The 20,156-nt window shown below is 42.8% G+C and overlaps 1 protein-coding gene across 3 annotated transcripts; it reads left to right on the forward strand.

Annotated features, from left to right (window-relative positions):
* The first annotated feature begins 952 nt into the window (after nt 1–952).
* RBM15 (RNA binding motif protein 15) lies at nt 953–9,843 on the forward strand. Of its 3 annotated transcripts, none has more exons than XM_037038723.1 (2): nt 953–4,906; nt 9,376–9,843. In XM_037038723.1, the coding sequence occupies exons 1-2, from the start codon at nt 2,053–2,055 to the stop codon at nt 9,492–9,494; spliced, it is 2,973 nt and encodes a 990-aa protein (XP_036894618.1). In that variant the 5' UTR covers nt 953–2,052; the 3' UTR covers nt 9,495–9,843. The 3 variants fall into 3 exon arrangements, with proteins under 3 accessions (XP_036894618.1, XP_036894617.1, XP_036894616.1); XM_037038722.1 differs by having other exon boundaries at nt 954–4,906; nt 8,949–9,843; XM_037038721.1 differs by having other exon boundaries at nt 954–4,906; nt 8,954–9,843.
* Nucleotides 9,844–20,156: the final 10,313 nt, after the last annotated feature.

The raw sequence follows: 20,156 nt of genomic DNA on the forward strand, positions 1-20,156 counted from the left end.
CACACACATGGTAAAAACAAGTTTTCTTTTAATAATGCACAAAGGTATACAATGAAAAGCTGAGTCTCTTTCCCACCCAGACCCAAGACGCCTCCTCTTCCGCACATTCCTAGTAACAATTTCCCACGATTCTAAATGAAGTTTCTGTGAAAATACACGCACATATATACCATTTTTAAAACTACAAATGGAAGCATTGTTCTATACCTTAGAAAGTTTGAACAGCTAGTTTGAATCCAATGAGGATGTCTAGTTACCACAATACCGTGAATTTGTATGCTTTTATATCTTGGGCTTGTTTCAAGCTTCTTTGATGTAATGGAGACAAAAGGCCCACATCTTCCCCCTCCTCACGATTATTTAGGAAGAAAAGCTGGGCTAAGGAGGGTTAAACAGGTCTTCAAGTTTAGGTTTCAGTCTGCCTTGAAAAAGGTCATGTTGAGAAACAGACATTCCCTCCTCCACACCGGACCTTGAGAGATGTGGCTGAAGACAGGATCAGCAAAACGACCTTCATAACCTCTGCCCTCCGCATACCTGGCAGGACGGCAGTAAGCCCAAAGGCTGCGGCGAGCAAAACATGACCCCCTACACCCAACAGCAAGCTGCAGGACAGGCTGTACCTGTGCTGATCTCGCTATATCACCAGCACTTCGCCCAGGTGCTCAAGGCACAGTCAAGGTCTCTGAAAAGAATGAAAGTTGGGAGTTTGAAGCGGAGAACGATTGAGGGAGCCCAAAGAGGTGGATTTAGAGACAGCAAGGCGGTTTGCCACTGGGTTATAACAACCGGGGGAGGGGGGGGTCGCTAGGTCTTAAGATGCCACAGAAAAAAATACGCGACACTTCTGCGTGAAGCGTAAATTTCACTCTATTATTTAGCGGGGAGGGGCATTCGATATTTAAAAAAAAAACTGTTCTATTACGGGACTACAAAAATCCCACAGCCACGTGAACGCGTAACACAAAACAGGAAGCCCGCAGACACGCCCGCAGACCGCGAAGCCGAGAGCGTCGGTCACTCCCCTCGGTTACCAGGGGCGCTCGGGCAGGACCTGGGAGCGCCGCGGCGAGCGGACTCCCGGAGCGATCGAGGAGGACGCGTCTCAGCTGCGCAGCTTCCCAACTGCGGGACCCGAGAGTCGCGCCTGTCCCGTGCACCGCCCTGGGGCATCAGTGTGACTCAGGATTTGTGAACTGGGAACTGCCGGGGCTGCGCTCTGGCTGTTCATGAAGGAGCCGAAGAGACTAAGATGGTGTAGGCTGGGCGCACCCGGACCAGCCTCCAGGATTCTGGGATCCCGACAGCCGGCGGTAGGAAGTGCAGAGCCCAGAAGTTTCCAAGCCCACCAGAGTACGCATCAGGACGGAACGACTGTTTGCCTGCAGAACTCTGAAAGCGCGAAAAAGCTAAGGGGTATTCGGGTCACCTTCTCGCGACGTTTAAGTGACGTCGCACAGCATTCGTGTACTCCAGTGGTTCACCTTCAGTCCACTCCCTCGGTACGTAGGCCTACCCCTTTAAGCGAATGATGGACAGTTATTTCAGCCTATCAACTTCCTCAGCATCATCCAATCAGATTTAAACTTATCTCAGCGGCTGGAGGAGTTGGAAGAAGGGGATGAAAGACGTAGCGCTCTCTCTCGCGCGAGGTGGCTGTGAGGCGGCCTCTGTGGAAAAAAACGCCAGAAAAGATGGCCTGACTTCCCAAGTAATGGGTTAAAGGACGGGCTCGAAAACCAATGAAAGAGATGAGGAGGTGGGATCGTTGCTTTCCGAGAGCAAGAGGTACCGTTACAGGGCATACTTTTTGTCCAATCAACGCCCGCAGACTGCGGGTCAGGTGACCATAGAGTGCGAGGGGCAGAGCTACAGTCTGGCGCGAGGAACCGTTAAGATGGACAACGAACGTAACCAATGAGGTACTCCCACTGAGGCGTTGGGAACCCAATAACAGTGGTTGGGCGGGCGCCTTCGCCGAGCGCGGGGAGATGTAAAGACGGGCAAGTAGTTTTCCCAATGAGACTGTAGAAGAGAGGAGCTACTTGACCAATGGAGACCGCGGGGCGGGATCCTTTGCAGCGGCGGAGTCCAAGATGGCGGCATGCGGTTCCGCTGTGTGAAACCAGCGCGGGGCGGCGGGTTAATCAGCTCCGCGGAGACGGCGTCCGGCGGCCCGCAACAATGAAGGGAAAAGAGCGCTCCCCAGTCAAACCCAAGCGCTCCCGTGGCGGTGAGGATTCGACTTCTCGCGGGGAGCGGAGCAAGAAGTTAGGGGGCTCTGGTGGCAGCAATGGGAGCAGCAGCGGAAAGACCGACAGCGGTGGCGGGTCGCGGCGCAGCCTTCATCTCGACAAGTCCAGCAGCCGAGGTGGGAGCCGCGAGTACGACACCGGCGGCGGCAGCTCCAGCAGCCGCTTGCACAGTTACAGTTCCCCGAGCACTAAAAATTCCTCGGGCGGGGGCGAGTCGCGCAGCAGCTCCCGAGGTGGAGGCGGGGAGTCACGTTCCTCCGGGGCCGCCTCCTCCGCCTCTGACGGCGGGGAGTACAAGACGCTGAAGATAAGCGAGTTGGGGTCCCAGCTGAGCGACGAGGCGGTGGAGGACGGGCTGTTTCACGAGTTCAAACGCTTCGGTGATGTAAGTGTCAAAATCAGTCACCTCTCGGGTTCTGGCGGCGGGGACGAGCGCGTAGCCTTTGTGAACTTCCGGCGGCCAGAGGACGCGCGGGCAGCCAAGCATGCCAGAGGCCGCCTTGTGCTCTATGACCGGCCCCTGAAGATAGAAGCCGTGTATGTGAGCCGGCGCCGCAGCCGCTCGCCCTTAGACAAAGATACTTACCCCACGTCCTCGAGCGTGGTCGGGGCTTCTGTCGGCAGTCACCGGCACCCGCCTGGAGGAGGTGGCGGAGGCCAGAGATCACTTTCCCCCGGTGGGGCAGCTTTGGGATACAGAGACTACCGGTTGCAGCAGTTGGCTCTTGGCCGCCTGCCCCCTCCACCTCCGCCACCGTTGCCCCGAGACCTGGAGAGAGAGCGGGACTACTCGTTTTATGAAAGAGTGCGCCCAGCCTACAACCTTGAGCCAAGGGTTGGAGCTGGAGCAGGTGCTGCAGCTTTCAGAGAAGTGGATGAGATCTCACCAGAGGATGATCAACGAGCCAACAGGACGCTTTTCTTGGGCAACCTGGACATCACTGTGACAGAGAGTGATCTAAGAAGGGCTTTTGATCGCTTTGGAGTCATTACGGAAGTAGACATTAAGAGGCCTTCTCGGGGCCAGACCAGTACCTATGGCTTTCTCAAATTTGAGAACCTAGACATGTCTCACAGGGCCAAACTAGCAATGTCTGGCAAAATTATCATTCGGAATCCTATCAAAATTGGTTATGGTAAAGCTACCCCCACCACTCGTCTGTGGGTAGGTGGCTTGGGATCTTGGGTGCCTCTGGCTGCTCTGGCAAGAGAATTTGACCGATTTGGCACCATACGCACCATAGACTACCGCAAAGGTGACAGTTGGGCATATATCCAGTATGAAAGCCTGGATGCAGCTCATGCTGCCTGGACCCATATGCGGGGCTTTCCGCTTGGTGGCCCGGATCGTCGCCTTAGAGTAGACTTTGCAGACACAGAACATCGGTACCAGCAGCAGTATCTGCAGCCTCTACCCTTGACTCATTATGAGCTGGTGACAGATGCTTTTGGACACCGAGCACCTGACCCTCTGAGGGGTACACGAGATAGGACACCACCCTTACTGTACAGAGATTGTGATAGGGACCTTTATGCTGACTCTGATTGGGTGCCACCCCCTCCAGTCCGGGAACGGAGCACTCGGACTGCAGCTGCTGCTGTGCCTGCTTATGAGCCACTGGATAGCCTGGATCGCAGGCGGGATGGTTGGTCCTTGGACCGGGACAGAGGTGATCGGGATTTACCCAGCAGCAGAGACCAGCCTAGGAAGCGAAGACTGCCTGAGGACAGTGGGGGGCGGCATCTGGATAGGTCCCCTGAGAGTGACCGTCCAAGAAAACGCCACTGTGCTCCTTCTCCTGACCGCAGTCCAGACTTGAGCAGCAGCCGGGATCGCTACAACAGTGACAATGATCGATCTTCTCGTCTTCTTCTCTTGGAAAAGCCCTCTCCCATCAGAGACAGACGAGGTAGTTTGGAGAAAAGCCAGGGTGACAAGCGAGACCGCAAAAACTCTGCATCAGCTGAACGCGATAGGAAGCATCGGACAGCTGCTCCCACTGAGGGGAAAAGCCCTCTGAAAAAAGAAGACCGGTCTGATGGGAGTGCAGCCAGCACCAGCACTGCTTCATCAAAGCTCAAGTCCCCTTCCCAGAAACAGGATGGTGGGACAGCCCCTGCAGCCACAGCCTCTCCCAAGCTCTGTTTGGCCTGGCAGGGCATGCTTCTCTTGAAGAACAGCAACTTTCCTTCCAACATGCATCTGTTGCAGGGTGATCTCCAAGTTGCTAGTAGTCTTCTTGTGGAGGGCTCCAGCGGAGGCAAAGTGGCCCAGCTCAAGATCACTCAGCGTCTTCGTTTGGACCAGCCCAAGTTGGATGAAGTAACTCGACGCATCAAAGTGGCAGGCCCCAATGGTTATGCCATTCTTCTGGCTGTGCCTGGAAGTTCTGACAGCAGATCCTCCTCTTCGGCCACATCAGACACTGCCACCTCTACTCAGAGGCCGCTTAGGAACCTGGTGTCCTATTTAAAGCAAAAGCAGGCCGCTGGGGTGATCAGCCTTCCTGTGGGGGGCAACAAAGACAAGGAAAACACCGGAGTCCTTCACGCCTTCCCACCCTGTGAGTTCTCCCAGCAGTTCCTGGATTCTCCTGCCAAGGCACTGGCCAAATCTGAAGAAGATTACCTGGTCATGATCATTGTCCGTGGTGCGTCCTAAAGTCCATGTGTACCTGTATTTACTGCTCTGACATGGTTCTTGTTTTGTGATGTATGATGGGGTACAGCATCAGGTGACATTTTCTTTTTAATTAGTTGTTTAGTTGTAGCTTTTTCTTTTTTATATTTTTATAAGCCTCTTAAAAATAGACATCAGGACAGTTTAGCTATTAAGTGAAAGGGATGCCCTGAAGGTAGCGGGCAGATGGATTTACTTTAATTAGGAGTTCTCACTCTTATGAGTAACTTTTTTCCTCTTCTTGGCTTTTTTTTTTTTAATCTTGAGCATAAAAAAAATCCTCAAAGTTACAAAATCAAAATTTTGAAAAGTCAAAATTTGGAGAAGAGGGCCCATTGACTATATGAAGGTGTTAATATACACCTAAAAATGGCTTGATTGGTATGTAGGTAAAAAAATTCCTGTACCAAAAATGTTACATGTATGGAAAAATCTGATTAGGTCCCTCAAAAGTATAAGCTGGTAAATTGTATAGCAGTGTAATTATTTTAATCAGGTATTTGAGTATTTCCCTTAAAATATATGGTTTATTCCCAGAGGTTGCTTTAACATATGCATTTTTATCATTAGTTATTGAGTTCTGTATCCTTTATATGCACTTTTGGTTTGTAGCTGTAACTGTTCAGTAAAAATTGAGGAATATGTTACAGACCATATGTCTTATGCTTACACTAGTATGCAAGATGTGAGTAGGTGCTTTTAAAATCAGTTCTTGGGTCAGTTATTGGTGTGTGGTGGTGTTTTTACTTTTTCAGGGAGTTGTAGTAGGTACAGTTCTAATTGTGTATATTTCAAAACATAAGTGTTTTTCATCAAATTTGAGTTTTTGTTTTTGTACCCATTCAAATTTTTGATTTCAATAATAGAAAGAAGAGTTGTCTACAGGCTTATAATTTGTCTTTTGTTTCAATGGGCATTAATCAGCCATATCTAGATTGCAGAATTTTTTAAAGTCATCGTGAAATGCCTTTGACATGCTCTTTTAAAGTTTTGCTTGTATTTTTTTATCTTCATATTTAAACAGCAGCGATGATGTTACATCATTGAAAATATTTTGAATACCTTTGAAATAGTGTGTTTAATATTTTTACTGGTGTCCAACCACAGAGAGTTGAAATGTCAGTGTAGGAAAACCTTTTTTAATTGTTTTACTTTCCCAAACGTCTGGACTTAATTCAAAATAATTTAACCCACCCTCACAGTTTTTTCAAAGCTGAAGATTATGTCAACTTTTGGTTCTTAACAAGGGCTTTTTTGACTTAAAAATAATGATTTTCTTTTGTCCTCCCCCCCTCCCCCCCCCCCCCCCCCCCCCCGCCCCAGTCTGTCCTTAGCTGCCACTTTAGTTTCTTGGCTTGTTAGTGTATTTTCCCCCCTTGATTTAAATGTTGAGGACTTTAGCTAAGGCCCTTGAATTTAATTATGGTCAGAAGCTTTAGGACCGTTTGGATCATGGTCATGTTTCTATTCTGTGAAAGTGACTTACTGAAAGCCTGGCAGGACCCAACTGTTTTCTTTCTGTTAATCAAAGCTGGTAGTTTAAAATAGCACCAATAATAACCCAGGGAAACGTCATGCAATTTTTTTTATTTTCCATTATGACAGGTGTATAATGCATGTCAGCTTGAAAGCCTCATCACTGCTGTGTCTTTTTTTCCCTCTTTTTGGTCTTCATTATGCATTCATAAATTTTAGGTTTGGAGGTTTTTGTGGTTTTTTTGTTTTGTTTTTAAACTGGAAAAACTAGCCATTTTGAGAGAAGGAAAGTACTAAGCTTTGAGCACAAACACCCTTGGTTAGCTTGTAGGGAAAGTACCTAATGTCCTACAGTTAAGGTTTGGGGTGCTTTTTGCTTTTAAAAGGCCGAGCTTGGCATGGTAATGCGGTGTAGACACCTGGTCAGAAACCAATGCAGTGTGCAGTGTGCATACATGAGGTCAAAGTACAGTTTGACTAGATACATTTTTCCAGTTTAAATCTCACTAACCATTAACTTTTGAATATCTTTTGATAAGATGGCTGGACGAATAATTTTGCTCTTTTGGAGAGTGAAGTCCATGACATCTAATTTTATGGTAATCCAAAGTGTGTGCAGCTCCCTGCCCTCCCCCCCCCTTTTTTTTAAGTGGTTCTTGCTCCATATTTGCTTGAATCTTTCTTTGATATTGCAGCTTTTGTTAAATCTGGGAAATTTGTGCTTCAATGTTTTTGAAACAATGGCTTGATACCATTTCTAAATGTATGTATTATAAATAACTAATTATGTTTAGCTTGGTGCTTACCTGCAAGAGTGCCATCATTCAGATGAATCTTTGTGATGTGCGTTCTGTTTATGCAGGTTCATAACGTGGGGAAATTACTGACTTAAACCTTCAGAATGGAATGAAAGCGAGAGTCTAAAACTGGTTCTGATGCTCACTAGTGAGAATTTCATAATTTCAGCATTGGGTGTTCTTTGTAACAACCAATTTTTTTCAATTTCTTATACTTTAAGAAAATACTTGTTTAGTTGATGTTTCTGAAACTTGGTTTGAGTGAATGGAGAGTAAATATCTTCAGTATATCATTGAGTGACTTATTAAGTATTACTGATGAAACACATCAAGCTAATTAAGACTTTTGGATCACCACTTCAGAGCTTATGGAAAATTAAGCTTTCAGCTCCTAGCCAATTTTTAAATATTATTTTGTTGGCTGTAACTGGGATCCTTAGAGTTTTCCACACAAAAATTTAAATTCCTGGTTTAAGATGTATACCTTGACTCATAACTGAGCATAGATATACTTCCTTTTAAGGATTAGACCTTAAAATGTCCATCCTCTGGCTGGTATAATCTTTTGTCACATTTTGAAGGTAATACATTCTGGCCCTTCTTAACTCAGATCGTTTGAGGTCAGCAGTAGTGAACGTAAGTTGTGTGTTTGTTGCTTTCATAGTCAAACACTGTTTAGGTTTATTTTTAAACTTATGAGCAGGTTTTCACTGACAACAGATTTTTTTTTCCTTTTTTTAAAAAAATTTTAAATCCACTTTCTTTAGGCAGTGAAATTGCTCATTATGCAGGTATAGCTTGAACTGCAGTTGGGGTTCATGTAGGAACCATTCACGACAAACTCTGTGGTAACAGAATTAGGAAATCCTCTTGAGAAGAGGGCCTTAACGACTTTTCATGTGAAAAAAATTTGGAGGAGAATTTCTGGACCTTTTTTTTTTTTCTGTCTCTGCCACAGTGCATGGTTTTGAGATAGAATAGGATTCAGGTAGTAGAGCAAAGCAGAGGAGAAGTGGATGTGACCTGTCAACATTCTGGTGATAGTGATGTCCCTAAGGGGAGAAAATTATTTCAGGCAACCACAGTGAACCTTAATGAAGAGTTTTATGAGTGTGAGATTTAAACAGCACTGAAAAGTCAAAGTCCTGAAGTGTTCTTTGGCTGTTTAGCAATGCTTTGTAGGAATGTTTTTTTTAAACGAGAGCCGCTGTCTTTGGTAACATAGATGAAGGTGGATTTTTAAGTGGCTTTGTACCTGGAACCCTTTCTGTAATAATGGAGCAGTTTATTATTGCTCCATATAAATTACTGGATGAAAATAGGGGTAAAAGTTTGACTAAACTTCACCTTTTTACAGTTTCATTTTTTTAAAGTTATGTGTAGAATATATTGATTATAAACTTGCTTTCTTCTGAATTTTTTCCAATGTGTTTTACTCAGTTACATGAGTATAAAGGATGTTTTCAGTCCTATAATCCTCACTTAACTGCAGTCTTTAAAAAAAAAAATCCACCCTGTTCTACTTGTTACTTGTCTGCTCATACAGTAAATTCATTTCAAGGTTTGTGCCAGTGGGTATTATTGGTGCTTTTTGAGGTCAAGGTGAACTATCCAGGAAGGTCTTGTTAATGTTAACATTATGTTCATCTATGATGGCATAGGGGAAATATATATATATATATATATATTTTTACTATTGTAAACATTTTTACTGAATAACCTTTTTTTCCCTCCTGCAAGCAAAGCTGGTGAACAGTGGATGAAGATACGGAAATCAAAGCTCTAATGGACCTTTTCGAAGAGGAGTTGTGGCTTATGTGGAGTTTACATGGGCCTCTTGATGGAAGAAAGCTAATCTGTTTAGTATTTTGTGCATTTTACTAAAATGGCAGCTTAAAGTTGTGTATCTGCTATTGTGATGCCAATGCCGGTGTTTTAAGTGGAAAAAAAAATTGACCTCTTGCTTTGTGCTGTGTACACAAGATTTCTGGAAAAGTAAAGAAAAACCCTTTTTATGGCTCACACAGCTTAAGAGTAGCTGTCACTCAAACGTGCGCTCACAGTTGAGCTGCTTTTGTTTTATTCTAAATAAATTGTTTCTTTTGAGGAAAATGTTTTTCTGCCTGGAAGTGAATTGACGGCAAACCTTTGACCCCTTTGTTTGCAGCCGAGGCGTTACTTGCTGCTGCTGCTCAGATCTCGAGTGTCTTGAGCAAGAAGCAGGGAGACCATCATTTTGACTTATCACGGTGTGTCGATTCTGAAGGATCTCTAGTGTCACTGTGACCCCCTTTGTTTGCAGTGAAGGGGATCATTTGCTTCTCGGTCCTCAACTTGATGAGGAAATGGTGCTGTTGGCTGGCACGCAAGAAGCCGGGGCAAGCACCGTAAGCCTCACCACAGTGCACGAGTCGGGGGCTTTGCTGGTTGGAAGAGCCGGAGTTGCTGAAATTTAAGTTTTGATTTATTTTGTTCACCCATCACGTTTGGCCTTAGTTTCATTTTTAATTTGAAGAAAAGTTTGCAATTGCTTTATCTTGCACTTAACATTTGCACCAAATTGCCAAAAGAAGGAGAATGCTCCGTTTGCTTTTTAAATGTTAATGCTGATGTTAATAAAGCCTTTCCTGACACATTTGAGGAGCTCCTTCATCTCCAGGGGCTTCTCACCAGAGGTATGCGGTGATGGGTTTAGTTCTGAATGGATGAAGAGTTCCTGAGAGCTAGTGTTTGTAATTAGAACCGTTACTTGGTATCTGGGCCTTATTTGACCTGTGGTTCCACATGCCTTGGATGTGCATGCACCGTGACGGTTCCGTAGGTCCGAAGGCACACTCAGGCCCAGTCACCTCGGTCGGTAGTACAGATGGTGAGGAAAAAATGGAGGCATCCTTAAGGAGGAAAAAAGTGTTGCCTTTAGTTCCTGCATTATCCTGCACAGGGGTCCTGAGCTTTGGAAGCTGTTCCCAGCACAGGAGAGCAACCCTGTTTGCAGCAGGAGACTTCGGTGCACAGTGACAACGCTGGAGTTCAAGAGGAAGCCAGCAGTGCTGCACCTTTGGCTTCAGACACCATTGTTGTTTGCCAGTTGTAAACTTAACTAGTTGCAGACGAAGACCACCTTGAAATGCAGGCTTGTTGGGCTTGTTTTGAATTTTAACCTCGGATGGAAGAGCCCTAGTGCTGTCTTGTCTCCATGCGGGATGATGATTACTTAGGCAACAGGTGCTTACCAACAAAGGATGCCACGATTATACTCTGCAAGGTGGTGTTCCAGTGGCAAACAGCTGTATAAACTCTTGTAAACAGGTAAGAGGGTTCTTAGAGGTCAAAAATGCATTATAATGAATAGGGTGAGAACTTTCGATGGTGGGGGTATATGTTTCTCTGGAAATCTTCAGGCACTCTGCTGCTATTACTGGCTACCTCCTTCACCAGAGTGATGTATTTGTAAAATTCCAGGCCAGAGTTTTTGTTTTACAGATTTTTTTTATTATTATCTTTAATTCTTTTCATGAACCAAAACATTAAAATCTTGGCTATGGATTTGGGGCCTACAGCCTTTAAAATTTGGACATTTTCTATGAGCTGTGACCTTCACTCTCTGGTGGTTTAGTGGTGGGCTGGAAGAATTTTCTGCTATATAAACCTCCAAGTTAACAAAACTATGTAGCAAAAAAAAGTGGACTGTCACACTAGGAATGATGGCTAATGTAGCCAAAATGGTTACTTTTTTTTCTTGTCCCACAAAGAGAATAATTATAAAATCAGGCTGCTACCGCAACTTGAGGGGAGTGAACAGACCATGGTGACGGTGCTGTTACCGTCGTCTTCATGGTCCATTTACCCCCGACAGTAATCAAGTGTGAGGTTTTGGCAGCTGAACACAAGCACGACTTTTTCATGCATAATACAAGTTAGGTTTTCTGGATCTATTTTAAATGGTCTTGGAAATTTTGAGTGTAATTTTTCTCTTTCATGAAAATTTTATCTGTCTCTTTCCAAAGAGGAAATGTAAAGTACAGCAGGTTTTTTTTCCCCAGGTACTCGGTGTCTTTTACAAGAGTTTTAAAAACCTGCTTATGAGTTGGCTGTGCTCTAAAGCTTTGCTAAATGATCTCTTACCTATGTGTCTCTAAACGTTTTGTATATTTTGGGAATGTCAGTTTCCAGTGTATTTACTTTCTTTGGTTCACACTGAAAATCCACTAAATAATTTTTCCAGTTACTAAACAAGTATTTTAAATCACTATAGTGATTTGAGAAGGATTATATTACATTCCATGTACTTCTGCATATTTGGTATCTTTCTAAGATCTCAGGCTTCCTCTTTCAGGAACAAGAAGAAAATGGCCCTGGACATTTGTTTATGTGTATATGAAACTATGCGAAATGGAAAGGTACACAGCATGACAATTGTGAAGCTACTCAAGAAATTTTATTTCCAGCTACACCAGAAAGGAAAAATTATTAATTGGGTTAACTGTTGGATCTGAGTTGTGGTTTTATAATTGGAAATTGCCCTTTTGAAATATTTTAAAATATTCTGAAATACTGGTTTCAAAGTACCTTTTCAAAGTACCTTTGAAACCAGTGCCTTTCATATATTCTAAATTTAGGGACCTACTCTAAAGGAAATAGTTCCATGAACACCCCTGAATTGGCTTGTGCTCATTTGGAAAGCCTGGCTGTGACTATTAAAATTGAAAATAGGGATTACCTTGACTTTGGTAAAACAACCTTGATTTTATAAATTGCCACTTAATAGCTTAAGTCACGTTGTTGTTTCCAAGCTGTTTATCTGAGGCAGTAAATTGAGCGCATATAGCTTGTACAGCATCTTTTTTTTTTTTTTGCAACAGGATACCTGGGTATGGCTTATCTGACCACTACCTTTATCTCCTGGCTTGCTCTCTAAGCTTCCTTGGTTAAAAGACGCTTTTACTTCATAACTTGAATTATAGCTTAGAGTTGTTAGCAGAGGAATTTATTGAATAACAAAATTCCTTCAAACTTCAGACAAGTTTGTTCTTAGCACCAGAAGTGGTTTTGATGTCGAAGTAAAGTGACTTAATGTGCTTCCACCTGAATGGAATGCTGTAATATTAAGCTTTCAGGTGGGGTTTCTGTGTAATCATTTGAATACTGGTTGTATATTAAGAACTAAGGTGCTGAGCATATAGAAGAAAGTATCAGATGGTCTCTACCCCTGTCGGCAACTTATACTCTGATTGGGGAAACTAGTTAAAAACAGATAAAGAGGTTAAATATCAGGGAAGTTCACAGTTTAAGACAACCATAGGAAAGATGTCACAGGCCAGTATTGGAGTTGATTTGCTAATAAGTGTTTTAGGTGATAGGGGTGTATGAGTGAGTATATGAACAGGTTCCTTGAAGGTGGGATGGTCAAGAAAGACAAAAGAATTTGTTGGAGAAGGATGTGGAATGGAGGGAGTTTGGGATTGAGATGTCAGGCAGACAGTCATGAATAACAGTCTAGCAGCCTATTGATCAGTGAAAAAGATGCAAGTTGAAGCTTGGAAAATGAGTGAAAATGGTTGGGCCATTTACTAAAGGAATCCTGCAGGCAAGCCAGTGTGAGGAGGGCAGGGAGCGAGGATGTAGGATCAGTTGAGACATGTAGGTAAAAAGGAAGAGTACTAATAATAGCGATCGTGTATTCCATGCCCATTTCAGGCCAGCATTCTGAGTCCCATACCCGTTGTCTCATGTAAGTCTCAGCACAGACCATAATCAGATGGCTACCAAGTAATAGAACCGGGGTTCGACCAGGCCTTTCTTGTCACTATCCTGTCATACTTCACTACCTTTTTATGGAGGCTGGGATGGAGTGAGAGCCGCAAAGTTGAGTTATGGGCAGTGGTTTCAAACTGGAGTATATCGACATTTGTAGTTCTTGGGAAGCCAGCGGGCCTTTGGCTCCAGCCCCAGAGTTCTGGGGTGTGTTAGGGGCAGTATGGCCCAGGAGTCTGTGTTTTCACAAGCTCCCCAGGTGAATGCGGATGTAGTCTGGTCGGTGGTGGCATGTTGAGCAACACTGGCTCACAGAGTAGAGTGCTCAGGTATATACTTGGGGTAATGCCCTATTTAAGACACGGTAGGGGAAGGAAGATGGCACTGGAAAAAAGGCCCCGTTGGGAGAGCCAGAATGGTGTTCAGTCATGGAAGCTGAGAGGAGGCGCTTCCAAAGATAATTCAAAGCTGTTGCAGAGACAAGCAGAATAAAACTGCAGTGCCATGGAACTTATCACTAAAAATGTCACTTAAATAACAGTTACACGGTCAAGTAGTTATTTCTCTAAGGCATTCAGTCCCACATGGTATTTAATTTTGCCTTGTAACAGTCTGTGAAGAAGGGCCACTGTTGAGTTTATGAAATGCTACAGGGTTACCAGGAAAGTTTTGTGACTTGGCTAAGGGTTACACAGCCAGGAACTGATTGAGGTATCCTTGAGTTTTCCGATGTTGATCTAAAAATAATGTGACTCTAGTTTAACTTAAATTAAAACTCGAGGGTTGCATGTGGAGGTACACATCTAAGTTTTCTGTGGATGAGCTTCACCTGCTACTACCTTCTAACTAGGTTCCCAAGAGAGTGGAGACGAGGGAATTATAGGTAAAGTCGAGTGTATCTTTGACTCGTAAATGGTTGAAAGATTTTCTATTTTGAATTATCTATACTGAGTTGTCTTCTGTTAATGTAGCTAATTACTTAAGTATTTAGTTACCTACTGTATTTTGCCATGTATAATGTGCACTTTAAAAAAATTTTTTTTATTTATTTTTAGAGAGGGGAAGGGAGGGAGAAAGAGAGGAACAGAAGTGTCAGTGTGTGGTTGCCTCTTGCATGTGCCTCACTGGGGACCTGGCCCACAACCCAGGCAGGTGCCCTGACTGGGAATGGAACTGGCAACCCTTTGATACTCAACCTACTGAACCACACCAGCCAGGGTATAATGTGCGCTTTTTTGCCAACATTTTTTAAAGGGGAAATAAGGTTGTGTATTATACATAGGTGGTACTAAAACATGGGTGTTCATAATACATGGGTGCGCGTTATACACAGCAAAATACGGTATTATATAGCAGGCATTATTCTGGATCTTGGGGGAGTATATTGGTGAGAAAACAGACTAGTTTCTCTTTTCTCATGGAACTTACATTCCCATGGGAAAAGGGAGGTAGTAAGGTAGTAAACTCTTAAGTTAGGCCTTGTTGCCAGGGACAAAGGGTTGGGATTGTGTTCTGAGTGCTGAATGCAGTGGAGAGCCACTGAAAGTTTTTAAGCAAGGGGAGTGACGTGATTTGATCAAGATTTGCCTGCCTGTCTCAGGAAAGTAACACGCATTTCCTTCAAATGTCCTTCAGTTATTTCCAAGGTCTAGGATAATGCCTGCTATATAATATTTGATAAGTTAATTGATTAGCTACATAATTCATAATAGGAATTCTTTCAGCCATTTACAGGTCAAAGATAACATTTCCTTCAAAAATAAATTAGCATTTAACATTCTCTGTAAGACTGTATGTTCTTCAGAGATCAGCAGTGTTCCATATTTAAATATTGTCGTAGAGGTTTTATTTCTTCTTCGGGCCAATAATTGTTGGCCACCCTGAGGTCTCAAAGCCCTCTTCCCCCGGCACCTCACTTTTCGCCATGTTATCATTCTCTTTGCTTCAGCAAACCGTCATGACAGTTTCTGTCGTAGTCCCACTGCTATGATAGAAACTGCCTAGTTTCTGTTGTAACTCACTGGCATGCTTTCTGTATTTCACAACTTGCAACTTCTCCAGCGGTACCAAACCAAACTTCCTTATAAAAATCAGTTTAGATGGTCTTTTCGTAGAGTGGCTGTCATCCTGTGCAAGCCAGACACATGTGCCGAACTGATATCTGACCTTTTCCAGGTGACCAACAGGTTTCCTTTTACCCAGTAAAGGACTTAATGAAAAAATGTTATGCATAAGCATATTAATACAGCTGTGTCCAGAGTAGAGCTGTCGTCACAGGCAAAATTAAAAATTAACACTTCGAGGTGCTACATACAAATACATTTTTATTACATATTTGAAGACATCTTGGAAAAAACTGATGTTTTATAAAATCTATATTTCAACATACGGAAATTGACAGTAGTTTTACCTTGCTCCCTAGGTAAGAATCTAGTGTGTATGTACTAGATTTCTTTATATACAGGAACACTTCAGGAAACTAGACACCTTAGTTAGAATTTTCCTGCATTCTATAGCAGAGGTCTTAAACCTGGCCTCGTAGTAGAATCATCTAAGGAATTTTCTAATCCCAATAGCCAGGATACTTTCTCAGAGCTTTGTCTAAATTGATCTCGGTCAAGTGGGACTCTGCCAAATTCCTAGTGTTTTTGTTTTGTTTTCTTTTCAGTGCCCCAGGTAACTCCACTCTAGTCAGGATTGAAAACCACTGCTCTAGAGACAAATCTTAAACATACAGATACGCACACCATCAGTCTCTTAAGAACTGTATGAAGATGAAAACCCAAAACTTGGAGACTATAATTGGGGTTCAGTACAGCAGGCCTGTGGCTTAGATGTTCCCTAGATTGCTGCCATTGAGAATGTGGTCCTCCGACCAGCAGCCTTAGCATCCCTGGGAAGGGTGTTAGCAATACAGTTGCAGGGCCTCGCCCTAGACCTATTCCAGGCAATTTGCATGAGCTTTCAAGTTTGAGAAGCACAGCTTAAGGTGTAGATACATAAATACGTGTATCCTGTGTAATAAAAGTGGATGATTAGAATCATATCCCTTATGAGTGAGATTCTCAGATTTGTCTATTAATCAATGGCATTTACTTTAAAGTATTTAAAAAATATTTTCAACAAAAAAAGTAGGAACAGCCCTATCTGGTGTGGCTCAGCGGATTGAGCACAGGCCTATGACCCAGAGGGTCACCAGTTGGATTCCCAGTAAAGGCACGTGCCTGGGTTGTAGGCCAGATCCCCAGACATGAGAGGCAACCATCCATTGATGTGGCTCTCCTTTTTTTCCCGCACTTCCCCTCTGTTTAAAAGTAAAAATAAATAAAATCTTTTAAAAAGCAAATGAATAACGGTTTAAAAAAAAGTAGGAACAAGAATTCTAAGGTGGTGAGCTTCTGGTGACCAGAAAATGACCAGAGGTCTCTGCCACCAAGAGGGGGAAGGTCACTACTGCTATCCTACTTGGTTGGTTCTTGATCATTGTGTTATGTGTACTTTTTTCCTCCCCTTCCTATTCTGTTCTAGTCCACTCTTCATTAAGATAGAACATGTTCCTTTTTATAGGTACAGATGGGGATATTTGAGACACTTTGATGATGGGTGTCTCACAATTTAGAAAATTTGGTAGAGGTCAGTTTAGAGCTTTCAGTGGGAGAATGGATACCAACAGGATTGAGGAGTGGTTCCTTCATGGCCTTTATTTTTATTTTTTTTAAATTTATTTATTTATCTTTAGAGGGGAAGGGAAGGAGAGAGGGAGAGAAACATCAATGTATGGTTGCCTCTCATGCGTCCCCTGCTGGGAACTGGCCTGCAACCCAGGCATGTGCCCTGACTGGGAATCGAACCGTAATCCTTTGGTTCGCAGGCCTACACTCAATCCACTGAGTCACTCCAGCCAGGGCTGTTTTTTAATTTTAATATGACAGTAGCTTTATAAATAAATTCATTTTCCTCACATAGCGGTAAGAATAAAAAATCTAACATTTATTTCATCTTAAAAGTTCACAGTGGCAAATAATATAATAAATGTTTAAGATTCCTATTTGTTAACAGGAGTGGTCCAGTATGAATTTACTTTGAACACTCTAAATTGCAACATACCAATTTAGATGAAGGAATGATATTTTTAATGTGTTCCTTTTTATGATGAAAGATTCTGTGATACATTCTCCAGGCAACCATGTAGCATCAAATGAAAAACTGCAACCAGACTATCCTCAGGTCCCGCAATTTTTTACGTTTTAAATTAGTGTATGTGTTTTGGGGGGATTTTTCTTAAGCACAGCACTGTCAGCGTCTCTAGGAAACTTGTCCAGGGTTCCTTTGTGATTTATAGATTTCTCTTGAGACCTGAGAGGTTTTCTTTAGTGGGGACTTACCTATATCACCATTTATTTCTTTGTGCAGGTTACCCTCTGTAGTGCTACAATCTTAAACGAACATTCATTCTACAAAAGGAATGAATTCACCTGAACTTTAAAGTTGGTGGTTGAAAATACTTTATTTTTGTGATAGATTAGTGGGTTTTTTCTTTAATGTATTGCTTTAAAGATATTTTGAACCTTCAGAGACGCTTCTGTTTGCTGCTTCCTGAGTTAAGAGATGTCTGAAGCCCTAATACAAATTTTTTAAAAATACGTATGGTATTGGATCTGCCTCCTGTTGTAATAGCCAAATTAAAGGAGGGAGCGTTTCTCAGTACAGTAATTGGTTAAATGTCTTTTTTTTCCTCCGGGTTTCTTTTTAGGAACTACTGACAATCAAAAACCTATAGCCAACTTTGGGATATGGCTTTATTGTTCAGCAACTAAAAGATGCGTTCTAATTGGCAGACTTCTGGCACTGGTACTTGTCCTCCTGTTTCTGTAGAAACTGGGTTGGAAGTCAGAGCTGCACAAAGGGAAAGGGTAAGTTTCCTTCGAACTCCATATTTATAATCCCCTATGTTACTGACTGTGGCGTGGTGTCAGTTTTCACAAAGGGACGCCCATCGGAAGTAGAACTTAAATCCGAACTCCTTTCCACGTGAGTGGAAACTGGCATCGAGTCATGAAATGTAACAGGAGGGTTTAAATATGGATTTATTTTTCTTGTGACTCTGACTTCAAGTTTCTTGAAGCAGCTAACTCAGTATAATTCTCATTTTGAGTTATTTCTAATTTGGGGGTCATAAAATTCATATTTATCCTTTTAGAACTTATTGTTCTATACTTTTTCAGTAAATGGACTTTGGAATGTAAAATATGTACAGAGGACATTTTTAAAGTCTGCATGAATTGTAAGTCTCTTTGGAGCAAAGTCTGTTTTTGCATTATATAAATACTGTACTACTGACCAGTTTTTTAGCCTCTCTCCTTAGCCAAGTAGGAGAGGTCACCTGCTGGACACAAACATTTGTTCTCATCCAGGCAGACGCCAGTTATTTGTAGAACCTAAGCCACCTGCCAGTGGGTGAGTCATCCTATTGGTACGGCATCAGAGGGCTGTGCTGCATGGCTGGGGCCCTGACGCTCGAAATTGTTTAATCAAGTGTGGAAAACTCCTGTGATCTGTAGGTTGGTGTCTGAAAGCGGTTTGTACTACACTGGCTGGTTCTGAGAAACTGGAGGGAAGATAGTATTAGCTCTTGTCCTTTGAAACGGATCTGTCTCATTTCCTTGGTAGACTTCCCTTTTCCCTGCAACGTGATCTTCACTGTTCGTGGACACGGACCGCAGAGTGGGGCACCTTGGCTTTGTTTTAAGTCAGATCGTTAGTTTTGTAAAAGTAGTGTAAGAAGTGAAAGTCAGAAGTTTTTCAGTAGGGAAAGAGAATTCATTTTTTAAAATTTCACTATTCCCTTCACAAGTTCATGCCCCACAGTAGATTCTCACTAAAAATGTCTGCCTCCCTTCCTTAACTACTGTGTAGCCTGTTTGTTTCTGTTTGCTCACCGTGGCTTGAATTTGTGATATTCTGGGGGAGATGGCCAGGGAAAAATGTACTTTGTGTGTGTGTGCTGTTGAGTACCTGATAGGCTCTCCGGTCCTCGGTGCAAGGGCCATCGCCTCATCCTGGTTCTAAAACTGGAGGTCTGAGTCCCAGGGGCGCCCTCATTTCCAGCCAAACCCAGACGGTTGGCCATCCTCTCTCAGTTTATTCTCTGCATCCCTGAAAAGGCCTCTCTAGGTTTTTATTGAACATTTTGGAGATATCACCATGTGCTAGCTTCTGTCAGAATGTACCAGGGATTAGGCTCTGTTTTTTTAAAGAAATGACTCATATAGCAATGCCATCATACCTCTGTCATAGAAATAAAGCATGGATTTTAAACTGGTTTATTTAAAAGTTTAGGTCTTCCATTATTCCCCAACCTGACCCCCAAAAAGTAATGCCTAAGTATAGGCCAATTGTAATTTCTTAATACGAAAATATTATCTTTAATAAATAATGTCATCAGATACTATTTCTGATACTAAAACTCTGAGTTTTAGTGGAATTTACATTGAACACTCTAAATTGCAACATACCAATTTAGATGAAGGAATGATATTTTTAATGTGTTCCTTTTTATGATGAAAGATTCTGTGATACATTCTCCGGGCAACCATGTAGCATCAAATGAAAAACTGCAACCAGACTATTCTCAGGCCCTGCAGTTTTTTAAAAAGTTTTAGTTAAAAGTTGTCTTATCGTACTTTACTGTAGTACTTTCCAACCTGTCACCTCATTATCATCATGTCAGTCCTGTGAAGAAGCTGGAAATGTATCATTTCCATTTTCTAAATTAAGAGCAAAACCAATTTAAGACCAAGGACTTTCATTGTTTTTTTGCTTGTGTGTATTAAGACCTTAGGTGACAAATGCGAGACAATTCAATAGATACTGGTAGCAAATGAGTAGCTGAATGAGGCATATGACAGAAAGCCTCACAGAAGTTGGTTCTGGCTTATTCCAAGGTTTTGAAATAGTAGTGGGCTTTGCTTTTACATTGAGGTCTTCTGAGAAACCTTTGTCCAAGTGTTGGATTATGTTTCTCTTAAAAACAGTTATTTCCCTGGCTGGTGTAGCTCAGTGGATTGAGCACGGGCCTGCAAACCAAAGGATCGCGGTTCGATTCCCATTCAGGGCACAGGCCCGGGATGCAGGCCAGTTCCCAGCAGGGGACACATGAGAGGCAACCATACATTGATATTTCTCTCCTTCTCT

This window comes from Sturnira hondurensis, unplaced genomic scaffold, assembly GCF_014824575.4.
Source record: "Sturnira hondurensis isolate 20B ecotype Veracruz unplaced genomic scaffold, ASM1482457v3 Scaffold0024822, whole genome shotgun sequence".
Taxonomy (NCBI): Eukaryota; Metazoa; Chordata; class Mammalia; order Chiroptera; family Phyllostomidae; genus Sturnira; species Sturnira hondurensis.

Coding starts and splice junctions, on each gene's coding strand:
- RBM15 (XM_037038723.1), top strand. CDS start 2,053: ATGGAGACCGCGGGGCGGGATCCTTTGCAGCGGCGGAGTCCAAGATGG. Junction 4,907..9,375: donor GGTCATGATCATTGTCCGTG/GTGCGTCCTAAA, acceptor CTTTGTTTGCAG/CCGAGGCGTTACTTGCTGCT.